At 43.2% G+C, this 19,345-nt stretch overlaps 1 protein-coding gene across 1 annotated transcript; it reads left to right on the top strand.

Annotated features, from left to right (window-relative positions):
• The first annotated feature begins 3,412 nt into the window (after window positions 1-3,412).
• On the top strand, window positions 3,413-6,164 carry LOC108782483 (uncharacterized). Its single transcript, XM_018550766.1, has 2 exons — window positions 3,413-3,513; window positions 3,587-6,164. The coding sequence occupies exons 1-2, from the start codon at window positions 3,413-3,415 to the stop codon at window positions 6,162-6,164; spliced, it is 2,679 nt and encodes an 892-aa protein (XP_018406268.1).
• Window positions 6,165-19,345: the final 13,181 nt, after the last annotated feature.

Raw genomic sequence — 19,345 nt, 5'->3', positions numbered from 1 at the left:
CTGAAAGATTACCAGTGCTCGACTTTCAGATAGGGGAGGTGTTACCTACGTCTACGACATGAACGGCAACACAAGCGCGTCTCGGCAACGATCTAGCTATCGACAATAGAAGATCGATTCGGACACTCAGTTGTACACATACATTCGTTCGATACACTCGCTATTCGGCACGCTTATAATAACTCTTTGTATTCGCGTATTAAATATATTTCTCTATCAATTATGTCGCGAATTTAATTACCCATTGTACGTTTTCATTGTATTGTGAGTACAAATTAGTTCGGTTCGTTTTTTCGTGTTTAAAAATGCATTTCAAGCATTTATTAAAAAAAAATGAATGAACAATTTGATTAAAGTATTGTCCATCGCTGGCTACTACTTTTTCTCATCAATCAGGTAATTTTCGAATTCCATCTCGAAAAAATGACTCGTCTTTGGAGGCGAGCAAATTTTCGATTTCTGCGAAAGAGGTGGACCGATGACTTGCCAAATTGTGCTGCATCCTTCGGAACAATCACTAATCAGAATAAGCAATATGGCGCGTGCGGTAAAACATCCCATTTGAGCGTTTCCAAATTTTTTTTTTCGACTTTTGCGACATGGGGCCGAGCGTTGCCATGAAGAAAAATAACTTTAACATGTCTTTGCTCGTAATCCGGCCGTTTTTCTAGCAATGCACGGCTCAAACGAATCAATTGTAGCCAATACCGATCGCCCATAATGGAATCGCCAGGTTTCAGCCAGTGTTGTTAGATGGGCTCCCGTTTTCGCGCATGCGCGGCGTCGCGATGACGAAAACAGTTATGTATATACGTAATAGACTAACGAGCGTCGAATGTCGGTTACGAGTGGCACCACTGTTTTGGCGGAATCTTCGCGGAAGGAAATATAACGTAAGATGAAGTAAGTATTAAATAGGTGAGAAAGCTTATTAGATACAATTCGTACAATTAGTTAACGTATTTGTGATTTTGTGCATTATGGATCCGAATGTCAATAAAGGAGCTATTAAGAAACAAAGAGTTCGCGCATTTCAATATTCATGGTTAGACGAAGATACTTTTAAAGGATGGTTAGCTCCCCATTCCGACTCAAATAAAAATAGATATACTAGGCGGGTTCTAGACCACTATGTGTTAGTGCATATCCGTGTGTACGTATACGCGATACGTATGTGTGTGTGTGTGTGTGTGTGTGAGGCGCAATGGAGGGGGGAGCCGGGCGGCCTTCGCCGGGGCCTTATCGCGCCGCCGCCGCCGCCGCGCGGTCCCCTCGCCCTGACCGCCGGCCTTATCGCGTCGGTCTAACCGCCTTATCGCGCCGTCCCCCCGCTGCCCCCTCGCCGGGATACCGTTTCAAAAGGCAGCCGCAGAGATATTATTGTTTCAAAAAAGGTCGCCGCTGCCCGGCAATGACTCATCATCGAATGAGTTTTTCAAAAACCGTCCCGATCACGTGACACTGATCACGTGACGCATGGCTCCAGCGCGGGCGTTTCCCCCTCCGAGACGATACCGAGTATCAAAGTACTACGCGTTATCTTTCGCGATAAATTTCTAGGAATTCGAGCGCTGCCGAACTTTCATAGTGATCCAACGCACAAGGATCAAATTACTACGCTTTATCTTCCGCGATAAAGTTCCAAGAAGAGCGGCGACAAGTTCGAGCGCCGATGATTCGGCTGCTGAACGAAAACAAGTATCAAATTACTACGCACTATCTTTCGCGATATTTGTTCTAGGAAGACGCATTATCTTGCGCGATAACGATATTCGTTCTAGGAAGACGCGTACTGAGAGGTTAGGACAAAGAAGTCGCAAACGAAATATAAATAACGAGTCGGAAGCGCGGTGCGCCACATTAAGGAACCGATCGTGTTGAAATGTGCAAGTATTATATACACAGTGATCGACGATACCCAAGTGATAGATCCCGACGGGATGATCGAAGATGGAAGACGTTATAGACGTTGAGTCTTCCGACGACAGTGTTCTATCGAACGATACTGGATGCGTCAGCGATCTTGAGAACGCTACCGATCGTATGCGAAAAATTATCCCGGACGCGCAAATTCGGGCATTGGGTGTTTTTCGCGTGAAACACTGCCAGATCCAGTGCTACACGGCGGAGCGCTAACCCTGTGTGCCGAGTGCATGGTGAACATCGCCGAAGTCGGGTCGATGATCAGGAAGCACGATACCGATTTCATCGAGGTACTCAGCGCTGAAACGTGCTCTAATTGCCGGAAACTGATGTGTCTGGTATTCCCGTGCTGCCCGATTTGCACAGCGTAAAGGAAAAAAAAACCAGTGATGAACACGACAAAAAGGTGCAGCATCTGTTTGACATAGTGTACCTAGAGCGGGGTTGCGGACTGTGTGAACAAACCGCGTATAGCTGCAGCTTCGAGGAAAAAAATTAAACTGTTGTAAAAATGGAAGACTACGAGCGATCGGAACGCGAACTGCTAGAGCAGTGCGGCCGCGTCGCCACCTTGGGCGAGTGCTTCGCGTGGTTGGAGAGGTGCAACGAGTGCATCGAGAGCCTCGAGTGTCGCGCCAAGCGTCCGCGTCTTACCGTCGGGCACAGACAATCCGCGGTGGCGAGGATCGCGCGACTCGAGGGTGCGCGAACACTGCTGGAACGACGGTTCGTGCACGTGGGTGGTGGTGGTGATCGCGAGAACGATAGATCTCTCGCTTGGCGCGAGATCGACGCCGCTTTCGCCAATCGCGTTCTAACCGGGGCCGTTATAAACTCCAGGCAGATCGAGCCTCGACAATTCCTCGAAGACGCCGAAAGTGTAGTGCTCGAGCGTGTGCGGGGCGCTATAGACATACATGGTACCGTCAAAGTGAACACCGCCTTCAACGGCGAGTTTATCGCGGGTGACAAACGCACAGTCATGGGGATAAACAGTAAAAACTGCGAACTGTATCGGTGCAACGATCTGCGCGAGTGGTACGCGTCGCGCATTATCGAGCCCACGTTGGCGTCGCTCGATGAGCATCAGGAGCGCGACAGCGGGTGGGCGCTCTCGCGTATTCTGAACCTAACGGTCAATGTGAATAAACTCAATCCCATGCGCGCGGGGTGTCACGTTACAGTGCCGAAGAACATTGAGGACAAGAAAGCGCTGGTCAACGTGCGATCCATGGACGTCAATGCGTGCTTCGCGTGGTCGATGGTCGCTGCTTTGTACCCTGCGGACAATCATGTGAATTGAACATCGTCGTATCCGCATTATTTTAAAGTGCTCAACTTCGCGGATATCGAGTTTCCGGTAACGCTGAAAGACGTTGCGAAATTCGAGCGCTCGAACACGGTGTCGGTGAACGTGTACGGCATCGAGGACGGGGACGTCCTCCCTCTGCGGCTCACCGACTGCAAGAGGGACGTCAACCTCTTGTACATGCAAGACGGCGACGGCCCCTTCGTGTGTATCAAGCATCTGTCCCGACTCGTAGAATCGCAGATTAACAAAAAGAAGAATAGGAAATACTTCTGCGACCGGTAAGTGCGATAAGTAAAATATAATAGTAAGCCAAAAAGAATGTTATACTTAATAAGTGTTTGTCGTTTGCAGGTGCCTCCACTACTTCTCCTCCAACGAGAAACTGGAGAGACACAGCGAGGACTGCCAAAAGCTCTACACGTGCGCTATCCGTCTACCGAGCACAGACGACAAATGGCTAGAGTTCCGCAAGTACTGCAGGAAGGAGCGGGCACCGTTCGTGGTATACGCCGACCTAGAGTGTGTGCTGAAGAAGACGGAAGACGCTGCTGCTGCTGGGTCGTCGTACGCGTACCAGCGGCACGAAGCGTTCAGTATCGCGTACTACGTGCACTGCTCGTACGACAGCGCGTTATCCGAGTACAGATGTCGGCGGGGCAACGACTGCGTCAGTTGGTTCGCGAGCCAGCCAGAGGCTTTGGCGCACCGCGTGAAAAATATAATAACGACCAACCGGCCCATGGACTTCACGCGCGACGACTGGCGGAGATTCGACAGCGCGACGCACTGCCACATCTGCGAGAGGCCGTTCGCCCCGGGTGACGAGCGGGCGCGCGACCACTGTCACCTTACCGGGCGATACCGCGGTCCGGCGCACAAGGGCTGCAACATGAACTACAAGGACTCTCCGTACATTCCGGTTGTATTTCACAACCTGTCGGGGTACGACGCGCACTTCGTCGTACAGGAAATAGCGACGCGATTCCAGGGACAGGTGGATCTACTTCCCCTGACCAAGGAGAAGTACATCTCCTTTACGAAACACGTCAAAGACACCAGTGACACCAGTGACAAAGATTCGCGAAAGTGCGTGAAACTACGGTTCATAGACTCGTATAAGTTTCTGAGTGCGGGTCTGGACAAATTGGCGTCGTACCTCGACAAGGACAAACTGAAAATCGTGCGTTCCGAATTTTCAGCTCTATCGGACGAAGACTTCGATTTGCTCACTCATAAAGGTGTGTTCCCCTACGAGTACGTGGACAACGTAGAGAGACTGAACGATACGCTCTTGCCGCCACGCGAATCGTTCCACAGCTCGCTGACGGGCGATACAGTGTCCGAGAGCGATTACGCGCACGCCGAGAACGTGTGGCAGCGGTTCTCCGTGCGAACGCTCGGCGAGTATAGTGATCTCTACTTAAAAACTGACGTCCTGTTGTTGGCCGATGTGTTTGAGAACTTTCGAGACAGTTGCGTCGCGAGTTACGGACTCGATCCCGCGCATTATTACACCCTGCCCGGTTTCACGTGGGACGCGATGCTTAAACACACGCGCGTGAAATTTGAGTTACTCACAGACATAGATATGGTGATGTTCGTCGAGCGCGGCATACGCGGAGGTCTCAGCCAGTGTTCTGGCAGATACGCGCGGGCCAATAATAAGTACATGCAGGTGTACGACCCGTCGGAACCGTCGTCGTACCTCATGTATTACGACGTCAACAACCTGTACGGCTGGGCGATGTGTCAACCGTTGCCCTACGCCGACTTTGCATGGGTCGACGACGCGCAGAATTTCGACTATACTGCCGTCGCGTTGGATTCGCCCACCGGGTACATCCTCGAGGTGGATCTCGAGTATCCGCGGCGTCTCCACGACGCGCACGCCGACCTGCCGTTCTACCCGACGCGCGCGAAGCCGCCCGGCAAGCGCGACTACAAGCTTCTCGCGACGGTAAGCGACAAGCAGCGGTACGTCGTCCACTACCGCAACCTGCAACAGTGCACGCGTCACGGCCTTTGCGTAACGAAGATCTATCGCGTGTTGCGATTCGCGCAATCCGCCTGGCTCCGCGACTACATCGAACTCAACACGCAGTTTCGAACGCGCGCGAAAAACGATTTCGAGAAAAACCTGTACAAACTGATGAACAACGCGGTGTTCGGCAAGACGATGGAGAACGTGCGCGAACGCGTCGACGTTAAATTGGAGACGACGTGGGAAGGACGGTACGGCGCGGAGGCGTTGATCGCGAAACCTAACTTTCACAGCCGCAGCGTCTTCGCGGAAAACCTGATAGCGGTCGAATTGCGGAAACTAGAGATGAAATTCGGCAAGCCGATCTACGTGGGTATGTACATCCTGGACATATCGAAAACGTGCTTGTACGAGTTTCACCACGAGTACATGACGCCGCTGTTTCGCGATAGATGCAAGATCGTGTACACCGACACGGACAGTCTGATCTACCATGTAGAGTGCGACGACGTGTACGAAATCATGAAACGCGACATCGACAGATTCGACACGAGCGACTATCCCGCGAACAACGCGTACGGTATGCCTCTCGCGAACAAGAAGGTGCCCGGCCTCATGAAGGACGAGAACAACGGCGCCATCATGACCGAGTTCGTCGAACTCAGAGCGAAGATGTACGCGCTGCGCGTCGATGGAAAGAGGGACACGAAGAAGGCGAAGGGGGTGAAGAGCAGCGTCGTAGCGCGGACGATATCGGTCGAGGATTACACCCGGTGTCTGAAGGAGGACATCGAAATGACGCGCAGGCAGGTGTGCATACGATCCAAGTTACACCGGGTGTACACGGTGTCGGAGAAGAAGATCGCTCTGAGTCCGTACGACGACAAACGGTACGTCGTACCGGACTCGACGAACACGCTACCGTGGGGGCATTACCGGATAGTGTAGCTCGCGTGTGTTGTATCGAGTGTTAGTTTACCTATACTTGTACTTAGACGTATTTTATACTTTTACTTTTATACTGAGTTTATACTTATACTCATACCTATACCTAGACGTATTGAGTTTTATGTATCTTTTATATTGCGTTTTCTCGTACCTATACTTTTATACCTAAACTTGTACTTATACCTGTATGTATTGAGTTTTACGTATCGAGTTTTATGTATTGAGTTTTATGTAATGTGTTTTACGTATCGAGTTTCATGTATTTTATATATGTCCTTTTATATTGCGTTTTCTCGTACCTAGACTTGTACTTATACCTGTATGTATCGAGTGTTATGTATTGAGGTTTACGTATGACTGAGTTTATACTTATACTCGAACTTGTACTTATACCTGTATGTATTGAGTGTTACGTATTGAGTTTTGTATATTGAGTTTTACGTATTGAGTGTTATGTATTGAGGTTTACGTATGACTGAGTTTATACTTATACTCGAACTTGTACTTATACCTGTATGTATTGAGTGTTACGTATTGAGTTTTACGTATTGAGTGTTATGTATTGAGGTTTACGTATGACTGAGTTTATACTTATACTCGAACTTGTACTTATACCTGTATGTATTGAGTGTTACGTATTGAGTTTTGTGTATTGAGTTTTACGTATTAAGTGTTATGTATTGAGGTTTACGTATGATTGAGTTTATACTGAGTTTATACTTATACTCAAACTTATACATGTATGTATTGAGTGCTACGTATTGAGTTTTACGTATTGGGTTGTACGTATTAGGTTGTACGTATTGAGTTTATACTGAGTTTATACGTATACTTGTACGTATTGAGTTTATACTGAGTATGTACTTGTACGTACGCATGTATGCACGTATGTAATATTGTAACGTTACAGAGAGCTTTATACTTTGTCATCATTCGTGTGTGTGCCTTATTGAAAGGAATAAAGAACGACAACGATATCGTGATATAATGGTATATATATTTTTGATACATACTGTGACGTGACATTTTGTCAGTCACCCAGAAAAACAGCATAACGCGAGATCCTGGGTCCTTCAGGGTCAACGGGCGAGCGCACAAGCGAATATGCGACATTATTTATTATTTTTATTTCCTTTTTGCGATTATTGTATTACTTAATTTTATTCTTTTTCTTGCGATTATTGTATTATTTTTCTTTTTTTCTTCTTGTCGCTATTTAGTTAAGTTTTAGTTAATATTAAGACGATCCTGAGCTCGGATTTTGCCGGTAATTCACGATCAGAGCCGGTGGCTACGCTGTATTCTTGTGTTCGGCCGCCTCACCTATCGCTAGAAGAGAGAAGACGTCGCCTCCCACGAGGAAGAGATTGCTGTATGAAGAATTTGGCTGAAGTCACGAGAAGCGCGGCACACGCAGGTCGTATTATTTCATATTTGTTATTAATGTCGCTATTATTTGGTGGATTATCGCACCCTCATTGCAGACGCCTCGGAGAGAGACGTCAGCTGGGAACGGACTCAAAGGCAGAACATCCGCCGAAGCATCATGTCCCACAACGATCGATGGAAGATCGTCAAGCGACAAGGAAGCATTTTCGGACTTTTGGAAAAGCGCGCCACAGCGTAAAAGGATCCGCGACACGCAAGGACCCGCGGGATTCGTCGCGGGGTCACGCGGTCGCGGCGAGCCAATTAGAGCAAGCAGAGGCCGATAAGAGAGGGCCTGACGACCTGCGTGAATCCGCGGAAACTTCCGATCGGCACTTGTGCAGTGACGGACCTCGAGTAAGGACGCAGGATCTCGCCCATAACTTGTCAGGAATTTCGAGAATATTCGTCGAAGATGAGCACTGCTATCGGCTCTCGTACAGACTTTGAAGGAAGCGGCTGAGGAGGAGTATCTTGGTGAGGCGAGCGTTATTCGTTTTATTGTAAAGCCACCGATCGCGTAATCTTTTGTGAGCGTCTTGAGCGGATCGCGTGTGAGAATTTACGCGGATTTGATTCGGTCGATGTCGTACCGGCAAAGAGTAACGTCATTGTTTCTGTCGATGAGCGCGTGCCATCCGCTCGAGCGTAAGAGTTTGTGAACTCAGGATTGTCGTTATTGCTCGCCCGTGTCACTGCCAAGTCATATTGTTTGTATTGTTGAGATTCCGGTTTGTTTAAGATTAGAGTCGAGCCGCGTGTCACCGCTCAGCATTAGGCTGTCGGTGTGCTGGAAGTTCTTAGAGTCGAACATTTCTAAGTACCGTCGTCGACGACCTTGCCATTGTACTTTCTCTAATAAAGTAAACTTGTCGTCGACGCGCGACCGCGGTATTCTATAAATTACGTCAACTCATGTATCGACGCGAACTGAATAAAGTGGGAATTCTTTGTTATTCTTAATGTTAATTTCTGTCTGATTATTTCTGTCTGTCTCTACCTCGTTCTCCGACATTGTTTCCCGCATATCGCGAACCACCCCCTCTACCAATTTCGTTGGCTGAGCTAGCTGAGCCTGTCCGTCGCGAATTCCGTTGCTCTGTAATTTCTTTGTCCGAGCGTAACTTCTTAATTTAGTGCGAAGAGTGGCACGCTCTCTCGTGTCTGGCGCCCAACGAAAATTAGTACGGCTCGAATATCGTAGCACATAAAGTTTAAGGAAGGACCGCACTTTTGCTAATTACATTATTGTGTCCATCTTGTGAGCTATCGCGTAAAAAGAGCAGCGGATGAAGTGACGAAGTTGTGCCGTTCCTCAAAAGTACGGTCACAATACATATATTGATATATATATTTTATACGAATAAAAAAAAAATTAAATCACACGACATCTCGTTTATTTATCCACGAATTGTGCGATCCGTCGAATCCCAGCCACTTGACGTACACCCTGTCTCCCTTCTTACGCAACACCTTTTCAACTAGATACACGTCGGGATTAGCGACGCGAAGCAACTCGTGCTCGTAGAATCCTCCGGCGACCGGTTCGCCGCGGTAATCCTCCAAGAGATACGTCACGGGATTAGTCTTCTGCACTCTTTTACTCTTACTTGGACCCGTACCTATACTCATACTTATACCTAGACTTGTACGTATTGAGTTTTACGTATTGAGTTTTACGTATTGAGTTTTACGTATTGAGTTTTACGTATTGAGTTTTATGTATTTAGTTTTACGTATTGAGTTGTATGTATTGAGTTTTACGTATGACTGAGTTTATATTGAGTTTATACTTATACTCAAACTTATACTTGTACGTATTCAGTTTTACGTATTGAGTTTTACGTATTGAGTTTTACGTATTGAGTTTTACGTATTGAGTTGTATGTATTGAGTTTTACGTATGTATTTTATACTTTTACTCTTACTCGAACCCGTACCTATACTCGTACTTATACCTAGACTTGTACGTATCGAGTTTTACGTATTGAGTTTTACGTATGTATTTTATACTTTTACTCTTACTTGAACCCGTACCTATACTCGTACTTATACCTAGACTTGTACGTATCGAGTTTTACGTATTGAGTTTTTTATGTATCGCGAGCGGGCCTATTTATAGAGACGCACTGAGCGATTTCGCTCCTCTAATTCCCCTCCCACCCCCCCATTTTTAACTTGCGCGCTGAACATTCGTCGGTCTTGAAACGCAACTTTATCTGAAAATTCCCCCCAAATTTTACATATATTACTTTAAAATAAATATTGCGAAGAATATTACTACGTCGACCCGCCATCAGAGGTCTATAGATATTCATAAAAATTCTCGCAAGTGCTTTGATACGCGCATATCTGTATATATAGAATATTGATCTAATAACTTAAACAGGCGTCTAAGGTAGGCTTCCACTACAATACCTTACTGATGAGTCCAGTAGTGGAAGCTGGGACAAAACGCCATAATTACGTGATATTCTTCGCAATACATTAGATTATAATTTAAAGATTTTAACGGTATTATTGGCTCATTGCCCTCTTTCTCAATATTATATATTTTCATTATTTTAAAAAGAGCATTTATTTTATTTAATGAATATTGGTAAGGTTTTTGGCAGTTTTCCTTACCCATGCAACAAATGTTGGTATTCTTTTATTTCTGCCTAATAAAGAATCTTTATTTATATAAAATTGTGTTTATAAACAATTATTTTATCATTATTCCCTTTGTTGTCTTATCTTTATAATATTATTGTATTAATCAATACTTTAAATTATATTGAATTATATAAATGTTATTTATATTTGCATATATATATATTGTATAATATTACAGTTTATTTCATTTGTTAAATAATTTTCTCTCTCTCTCTCTCTCTCTAGAAATTTTTTAGTAAACTTTCAAAAACAATACCGGGGCTATAAGCGCCCTATTTTGCTCGAGTTAGGTACGGCAATGAGACTACGTTTAATGCGCATGCGCGAAAACGGGAGCCCGTCTAACAACACTGGTTTCAGCAGCTCATAGGAAACAACACCCTTTTGGTCCCACCAGATACAGAGCATGATCTTTGAACCATGAATATTCGGCTTTGGTGTTGACGTTGAGTTCGATGGCAACGACCGGGCTCAGCGTAATATTTTTTCTTCTTGGGGTTGTCGTAGAATATCCACTTCTCATCTTCAGTCACAGTCCGATGCAAAAAAACTTTTTCTTTGTTGCCTTCAAAACAGTTGCTCGCAAGTGAAAAATTGCCTTCCAACGTCTCTCAGTTTCAGTTCATAAGGTACCCAATTTCCTTGTTTTTGAATCATTCCCATGGCTCTCGATCGTACAGAACCGGCTTGTTGACTCCCAATGATTCTGCAAGCTCCTCTTGCGTTTGACTCTGATCTTCTTCGAGTATTGTCTCTAATTCTTTGTCTTCGAATTTTTTGGCTGTCCAGAGCGAGGCTTGTCTTCAACGCTGAAATCTCCATCCTTGAAACGTCGAAACCATTCCCTACATGATTTATCAATTGGAGCAGTGTCACCATAAACTTCAAGCATTCGATGGACTTCAGCTGCACTTTTCTTCCAATTAAAGCAGAAAATTGAAATCTCCCGCAAATGCTGCTTGGTTAACACAAAATTCGACATTTCAAACACAGTAAAAATCAAAGTTTTTGTATGAAACTCAAAGCGATATAAACTGAATATTATTAGCAAATGTCTAACCTCTCTAAAACTGCCAAAATCAGCTGTCACTATGAACCATTCACAACAGCCGGAAGCATCTTTTGGAAAAGACAAGGTAATTTCGTTAAAATGAAAACGCGCAAATATAGAGGCAGCGTGCACGCGATGCAAAAATTATATCGAAACAATGAAAATTACACCAGAGGATGTCGCGCAAGCAAAAGCTAGATTAGAGAAACTTAACGAAAGTTGGTCGCAGTACGAAACAGTACAATCAGAGTTAGAATTGTTAGTTGAGAGCGAGACCGTTGACAGAGAGGGTTTCGAAGTCGCGTTCTTCGCTCTAAGGAGCAAGATTTAATTAATCATAAGTAGCGTCAACACCGAATTATCGACAGCTTCGAATAGTTCGACTGCGCAACCGCGTTCTGATGGTAACGTACGATTACCCAAAATAACCTTACCGACATTTTCTGGTTCTTACGATGAATGGACGCCTTTTCATGACATCTTCTATTCATTGGTGTACAAACACCACGTTATCGAATATTCAACGATTTCATTATTTGAAATCCTCGTTGGCTGGCGGGGCGTCGTAAGTGAAACATTCGTTAGAAATTACAGAGAATAATTACGACGAGAACGCATGGGACATGCTCAACGAATGTTACGACAATAAACGGCTCATAATACAAAATCACCTCAAGGCCATTTTCGAACTGCGTGGCACAACTAAACAGAGTCCAGTTTTATGGAGACAAATCGTAGATGGTACATTAAAACATGTAAGAGCGTTAAGGGCACTCGGTTATCCAACAGATGCCTGGGATGATATGTTAATACACTTACAATTAGTAACGACAAAGATATGTTAACATTAAAAGAATGGCAAACAAGTTTAACGGATGCAACGATACCAAGTTTTAAGCAAATGACAGAATTCTTGTTACGCAAATGTCAGACGTTGGAAACGGTTAGTAAGAAAGCGGTTACGTCAATTCCAGCCGACGCTGATTCCAAAGTAATTAAAGCAAAAAATACAGCGTTATTTCTAGCAAACGTCAAGGAGAAATGTGCCATATGCAATGATGAGCACTTTATCTTTTATTGTCAGAAATTTTTAGGCCTTTCCACAGATCAAAGGTTCCAACAAGTCATAAGCTATGCATCAGCTGCTTACGCTCTAATAATCATCAAGTCGGAGATTGCAATGCACGAACGTGCAGGCATTGTAGCAAAAAGCACAACACATTATTACATCGTAATACGGCCGCAGAATCCGTATCATCAGAAAATGACGCAGTCAAGGAAGGCCATGCGCAAGATACAGTTGTGGTAACCTCGTCTCGGATAAACGCAGTACCAAATGTAACACAGGTATTGCTGTCAACAGCCATGGTAAGGGTATACGACCGCACAGGTAAGAGTCACAATTGTCGTGCTCTTCTAGATAATGGTTCTCAATCATATTTCATAATCAAAAATCTAACAAATCAAGTATCAGTATTATACAGATTAGACCTAACAACAAGGCAAATCAAGTATCAGTATCTGAAATTGAAAAACTAACGTCTCAAGCAAATAACATAGCAGGGCTCAAAATAGGTTCAAACTATAATGCCTCCCAAACAACCATTGATTGCATGGTGATAGATCATATAACCAAGAAGTTATCTATTAATTGGATCGATAGCAAGGCCATTAACGTTCCGAAAAACATAAATTTAGCAGAATTTAATTTTCACATTTCGACGTTCTGGCAACTCACATGTGTCGGTCAAGTCAAGTAAATCAATAATCAAGTCGTTTTGCAGAAAACAGCTTAGCTGGCTAGTGGCCGGTAAGGTAAGCACCGCTACCAAGACAGTGGGAATTTCACACTGCCACTTGAACATCAACAACGATGAGTTGGACAAGAAGCTAATGGTTGTTTGAAAGGCATTATAACAATTTGCTTGAGACGTTACTTTTCCAATTTCAGATACTGATACTTGATTTGCCTTGTTGTTAGGTCTAATCTGTATAATACTGATACTTGATTTGTTAGATTTTTGGTTATGAAATATGATTGAGAACCATTATCTAGAAGAGCACGACAGTTGTGGCATATCAAAGACTGCAGCAACAGTCAGGCATACACGAGAGAAGAGAGATCATGCGAAGAATACTTTCGTCAAACTACTCAAAGAAACGAGCAAGGTCGTTTCATCGTCAGGCTTTCGACCAAAGAAAAGGAACTAGAACGATTAGGCAAATCGAAATCAACCGCAACCAAGAGATTCTATTCTTTGGAAAGGAAATTTAGGCAACAGCAGAGACTAAAGCAAGAATATGTGGAATTCATGAAAGAATACTTGACGCTCGGACATATGCAGAAGATCAAGGACGATCAAGAAGTCAGCAATCATACATATTATTTACTACATCATGCGGTCATAAAGCAATCACCACCAAGCTGCGCATGGTATTCGACGCTTCCTGCAAGACAAGCAGCGGGATTTTGTTGAATGACGTTTTAATGACTGGACCCACGGTACTACAAGATCTATTTTCGATTGTAATGAGATTTCGAACATTCACATACGAATTGAACGCCGACATAACAAAAATGTATCGGCAGGTGATGGTAGATACAGCATTTACGCCTTTGCAAAGGATAGTATGGCGTGAAGAAGAGGACCAAGACTTGGAAACTTTCGAATTACTGACCATCATATTGTATATAGTACATCATCGGCGTCATTTTTAGCCACCAGATTCTTGAAACAATAGGCCGAGTCGGAAGCAAGGGAGTATCCTGAGGCTGCGGAGGCCGTTAATGGAGACTTCTACATGGACGACTTATTAGCGGGAGCCGATTCTATCCATGAAGCAAAAATTCTTCGAGATCAAATCATAGGCTTGTTAGCGAAAGGATGTTTCCAATTTTGGGCCTGCCCCCGCCCTACACCCCCTTCGTATACGGCCCATGTCCTGCTGAATAATTGAATGCCATTTTAGTTAATGGGCAATGTGGGCAGGGAAAATGTATATGCTAATTTTTATAGTTTAATTAAGTAGGGGAGTGTATTGAGAAGGGTGATTAATTATGAATGAAAATGTTACGTTGGGCACATTTCAATCGTGGTGCAAAGCTTTACACGATTTTCGTAGTTGAAGCGGATTTCCGATGTACGAAAGCGCGGTCAGAACGACCGAACGGCCAGAGAGTAGGGTCGATAAAAAAAAGGGGCGAGGAAAAGGCTGCCAGATAGGGAGGCGCACAGTTCCCTTGCTTGCAAATCGTTGAGGGGAAATGCTACTCACTGGGGGATGAGCTATAGCGGTATTATTACCGCTCGTTCTTCTCATGATATTATTATCATGAGAAGAACGAGCGGTTCTTTAGGTCGCGCGGTGCGTGTATGGAAAGAGCGAGTATTTGCGCGATGTAGTCGTTGAGCAGTTTCCCGGCGAGCGAGAACGCGGTTAGAGCAACCGAACGGCCAGTGAGTAGCGTCGATAAAAAAAAAAGAGGGCGGGGAAAAGGCTGCCAGATAGGGAGGCGCACAGTTCCCTTGCTTGCAAATCGTTGAGGGGAAATGCTACTCACTGGGGGATGAATTTGCACGCACTCAATCACGCACGTGCGCACACATACACAAAAAAATAAAATAAAAGGAAAGGAACGAATTAACGAAAACGGTGGTCCATCATTGTTCACTCTATAAATTTATTAATGTGATTTGCGGACAACAAGAGATGAAACGAGAGAAAAAGACGCGCAAATTCGTAAATCAATATATTAAGATCCGATTTCGGATGGAAAACTTAACGAAAAATGATTTAACGCACGATACGCGTTTCGAAAAATTCGACTAACTCTACACTGCGCACAATACGAAAACGAATTGAAAGAAAGAAAAATATGGGCGGGACGCACACTATTTTAATAAATAAATAAATTAATTAATCAATTTTACACACTTACGTTCGCGCTCTCACGGAACCCGGATTTTAATAATATATAGCTGGCAATCGATTTAACGCCGCAAAGATGTATGCTGATAGCGATCTGACGCTCTGAGATTTACGATTAGTATCTAATAATGCTTACGAAGATTTCGCTCACGAAGGACTTTAAAGTACTACCAGAGATAGAACAATAATGAACAGGAGCGCTTGGTTTCGCTCGCTTATATAGGGCCAGTTTGGTGGCCGCGGCGTGTGGAAATGCCGAATTTCCCCGAAAAATGGGTAATAAATCATTTCAACAATTATTTAATATTTCATTAATCGATGAGCGCATCGCTTCGATACTTGGTACAATTCTAGCTCATATTTATAGAAAATGCTGTATCGGGTCGTTTTCCCGTTAGTAAGCGTGGAGGCGCGACGATAAGGCCGCATATCAAGTTTTAGTTTTTCACAATGGGTTTTCGCCCTGTCAACTCGGATTAGCGAGCGTCGCGTGATGCGTAGTACTTTCGTATACTCGCTATGCTTATGAATCGCATAAGGATTAAGAAAAGAAAAGTACAATTTGAGCGGGGTAGCGCAATATGATTGAGTGTAAGGCGCGCTAACTAATACAGTCCTGCCTTCACGGGCATTGGAGCATTTGATTAAATTGGGAATTTATGCATTAATTAGCCGGCGCGTGTCGCCCGGGAGGTGGTGCCCTCGCGTAAGCGCGGCGCTACAAAGAGTTAATGCAGGCACGCAGGCGAATCGTACGGCGCGCAATAATGAGTGCGGGATAGAAATTTCAGGGGCGAAAATTTTCGGGAAAAATCGCGCCGGACGTAACATTCACAAAGAAGTGAATTGTTTGTTGGTACCCAATCTTCTCGGTTAACATTTTTTATCCATATAACTCGTCGTTCAGGATTTTTAGGAAATCTTTTCATTGTATGTCCTTTGACAGTTGAATTATTACAATACGGAGCAGCGCAGCCACCCATTTTTACTATAAATATTTATTTAATGTTATTATTTTTAATATTTAATATTTTTTACTCTGTCAACTTAAATGAAAGAGAATATACAAATATATACATTACATTAAGGTTAGAATTAATAGACGAAGATAGTGTGTATATATATATAATATACATATATATTTCTTTCTTTCTCGTAGCAATTTGCCACAATCGCGCTCGTGTCCAGACTCTGGTATAGGGTCTCTATAATATCTCAACTTCGTCCCATTTAAAATTACGATTCATCTCAATACGGTGGTTAGAAATGACCGAAGGCGACTTAGAAGTTTTATTAATATCTGAAATGTGTTCATGTACTCTCGTTTTTAATTGTCTTTTCATTTGTCCAACATAACTCGAGTTATGCCTAAAATACATTTTCGAGTCTTTTCTACAATTAAGTATCAATTTATAATATGATAGCTGTTCAATAGTACGATTCAATGAGTATTAATCTAGTAACTAGTTGATAAGAAAGCGCGCTTGAGCGTTTGTTTTAATTACATTACTAAAAATTTTATTATAATTAATTGCTTAGTCATATCATTGAAAATTGTAAAATCTATTTAATTAACATAATGAATGATGATACTAATTGACTCGTGTGATGAAAATTAGAGGAAGTGAATTGCCTAATCGAGTCTTGTACACAGAATGTTGGTGTGTGTTGATACGATTGATTTATTTGTACCGTTTTTTCTTATGTTTGATCCTCGGTTAGGATCCTTAATAAGAAATTCTAATAAAAATGTTTGTGATACGGCTCAATATGTATTAAACAACTAATATAAAGAGATAAGGGCATGAGCCAATAATTTCGGTTGAAATCTTTAAATTAATCTAATATATTGCGAAGAATATCACGTAATTATGGCGTTTCGTTCCAACTTCCACTACTGGACTCATCAGTAAGGCATTGTAGTGGAAGCCTACCTTAGACGCCTGTTTAAGTTATTAAATCGAGATTCTATATATCTAGATATGCGCGTATCAAAGCACTTGCGAGAATTTTCGCGAATATCTATAGACCTCTGATGGCGGGTCGACGTAGTAATATTCTTCGCAATATTTATTTTTAAAGTAATATATGTATTCCCCTCCCACCCTCCCAACTTGCGTGCTGAACAATCGTCAGTCTTAAAACGCAACTCTAATAACCTGAAATAACGTCCCCTTAATATAGTTGTAATTTTAAACGCATTATTTTCACTCGCGTAAATTAAAATGTTTGTGATACGGCTCAATATGTATCAAACAACTAATATAAAGAGATAAGGACAATGAGCCAATAATTTCGATTAAAATCTTTAAATTAATCTAATATATTGCGAAGAATATCACGTAATTATGGCGTTTTGTCCCAACTTGCGAGAATTGGCATGAGTAACTATAGACCTCTGATGGCTAGTCGAAAAATGCGCTTTAATTACTTATTTCAATATGAAGAACATTGTGAAGAATATCACTACGTCGACTAGCCAACAGAGGTCTATAGTTACCCATGCAAAATCTCGCAAGTGCCGAAATACATGAGTATTTGTTTATATAGAACTTCTTTCTAACATCTCCCCCAGGCGTCTAAGGTAGGCTCCCACTACATTACCTTACTGATGAGTCTAGTAGTGGGAAGCCGGGACGAAACGCCAACATGTGATATTCTTCGTAATCTTATTTTGGTAAATATCTAGAAAAGGGGAGCCCCCCCCCCCGATGATCATGACCTTGACATATGTTGTCAAGGTCATGGCCCTGAGTAACCTCCCGCAGGTTTTAGGTGGCGGTCACTGTCCGTTAAAAAGTTATTAACAAACAAAGTTTCAAAATTAACGTACCATTTCTCAGAAATTATACATATTAACGTATCATTTCTGCCATATACCTATGTATTATAACAAGTACTATTTTACATCTCCTTCTGTTTAGAAACATTAAACTTTCCACGCGAAGTAATTCTCACCTCCCCCAACCCCCAAAGTTTCAAAATTAACGTACCATTTCTCAGAAATTATACATATCAACGTACCATTTCTGCCATATATGTATTATAACAAGTACTATTTTACATCTCCTTCTGTTTAGAAACGTTAAATTTTCCACGCGAAGTAATTCTCACCTCCCCAACCCCCTACGAAGGAGCACACGACTTCTACGATTGTACTGTTGCTATGATTGTACTGTGTGTGTGTGTGGGCGTGTGTGGGCGTGTGTGCGTGAAATATCAAGTAATAGACTCATAATCGTTATATAACAAATGGAACACACACACGGGCGGGTGCAAGGGGGTGCCCTTCGGCCACCATCGACAGAGGTCTGCCCCGATAGTACAATCATAGCAACAGTACAATCGTAGAAGTCGTGTGCCCCTTCGCAGGGGGTTGGGGGAGGTGAGAGTTACTTCGCATGAAAAGTTTAACGTTTCTAAACGGAAGGAGATGTAAAATAGTACTTGTTATAATACATATATGGCAGAAATGATATGATAATTTTGAAACTTTTTTTGTTAATAACTTTTTAACGGACAGCGACCGCCACCTAAAACCTGCGGGAGGTCACTCAGGGTCATGACCTTGACAACATATGTCAAGGCCAAGATCATCGGGGAGGGGCTCTCCTTTTCTAGATATTTACCCTTATTTTTCACAGATTTTCATTTATTATTACTTTCAAATATAAGAAAGGTTACAATTTGTTACTCCTGATATTGTAGCATCGTTCCATGTAGCACAATGATTTTATATATTAGAATTTCTTATTAAGGATCCAAACCGAGGATCAAACATAAGAAAAAACGGTACAAATAAATCAATCGTATCAACACACACCAACATCTTGTGTACAAGACCCGATTAGGCAATTCACTTCCTCTATTTAATTAAATCGCATACGAAAAGAAAACGTGAACAGAACGAGATAAAGAGAGAGAACGATAGGGTAAGTATAGAATCGCAATCGATGGAACAGAGGGATGTGCAATGAGAGGAAGAGAGAACAATAGGGTAAGTACAGAACTGCAATGAGTGGGGAAGAGAGAGGGAAAGGAGGGAGAGGAGAAGGAGAAGAAGGAGGGGAGGAGGGAGAGAGGGAGGGAGAAGGAGAGGGGGAGAAAGGGGGAGAGG

The sequence above is a fragment of the Cyphomyrmex costatus genome, unplaced genomic scaffold (assembly GCF_001594065.2).
Source record: "Cyphomyrmex costatus isolate MS0001 unplaced genomic scaffold, Ccosl1.0 scaffold1279, whole genome shotgun sequence".
Lineage (NCBI taxonomy): Eukaryota > Metazoa > Arthropoda > Insecta > Hymenoptera > Formicidae > Cyphomyrmex > Cyphomyrmex costatus.
This window is presented reverse-complemented; position numbering and strand designations above follow the sequence as displayed.

Excerpts from the sequence above, each read along its gene's own strand:
- LOC108782483 (XM_018550766.1), top strand. The coding sequence starts at position 3,413 with ATGCAAGACGGCGACGGCCCCTTCGTGTGTATCAAGCATCTGTCCCGA. Across the intron at positions 3,514-3,586 it reads AGGAAATACTTCTGCGACCG|GTGCCTCCACTACTTCTCCT; the intron begins GTAAGTGCGATA and ends TGTCGTTTGCAG.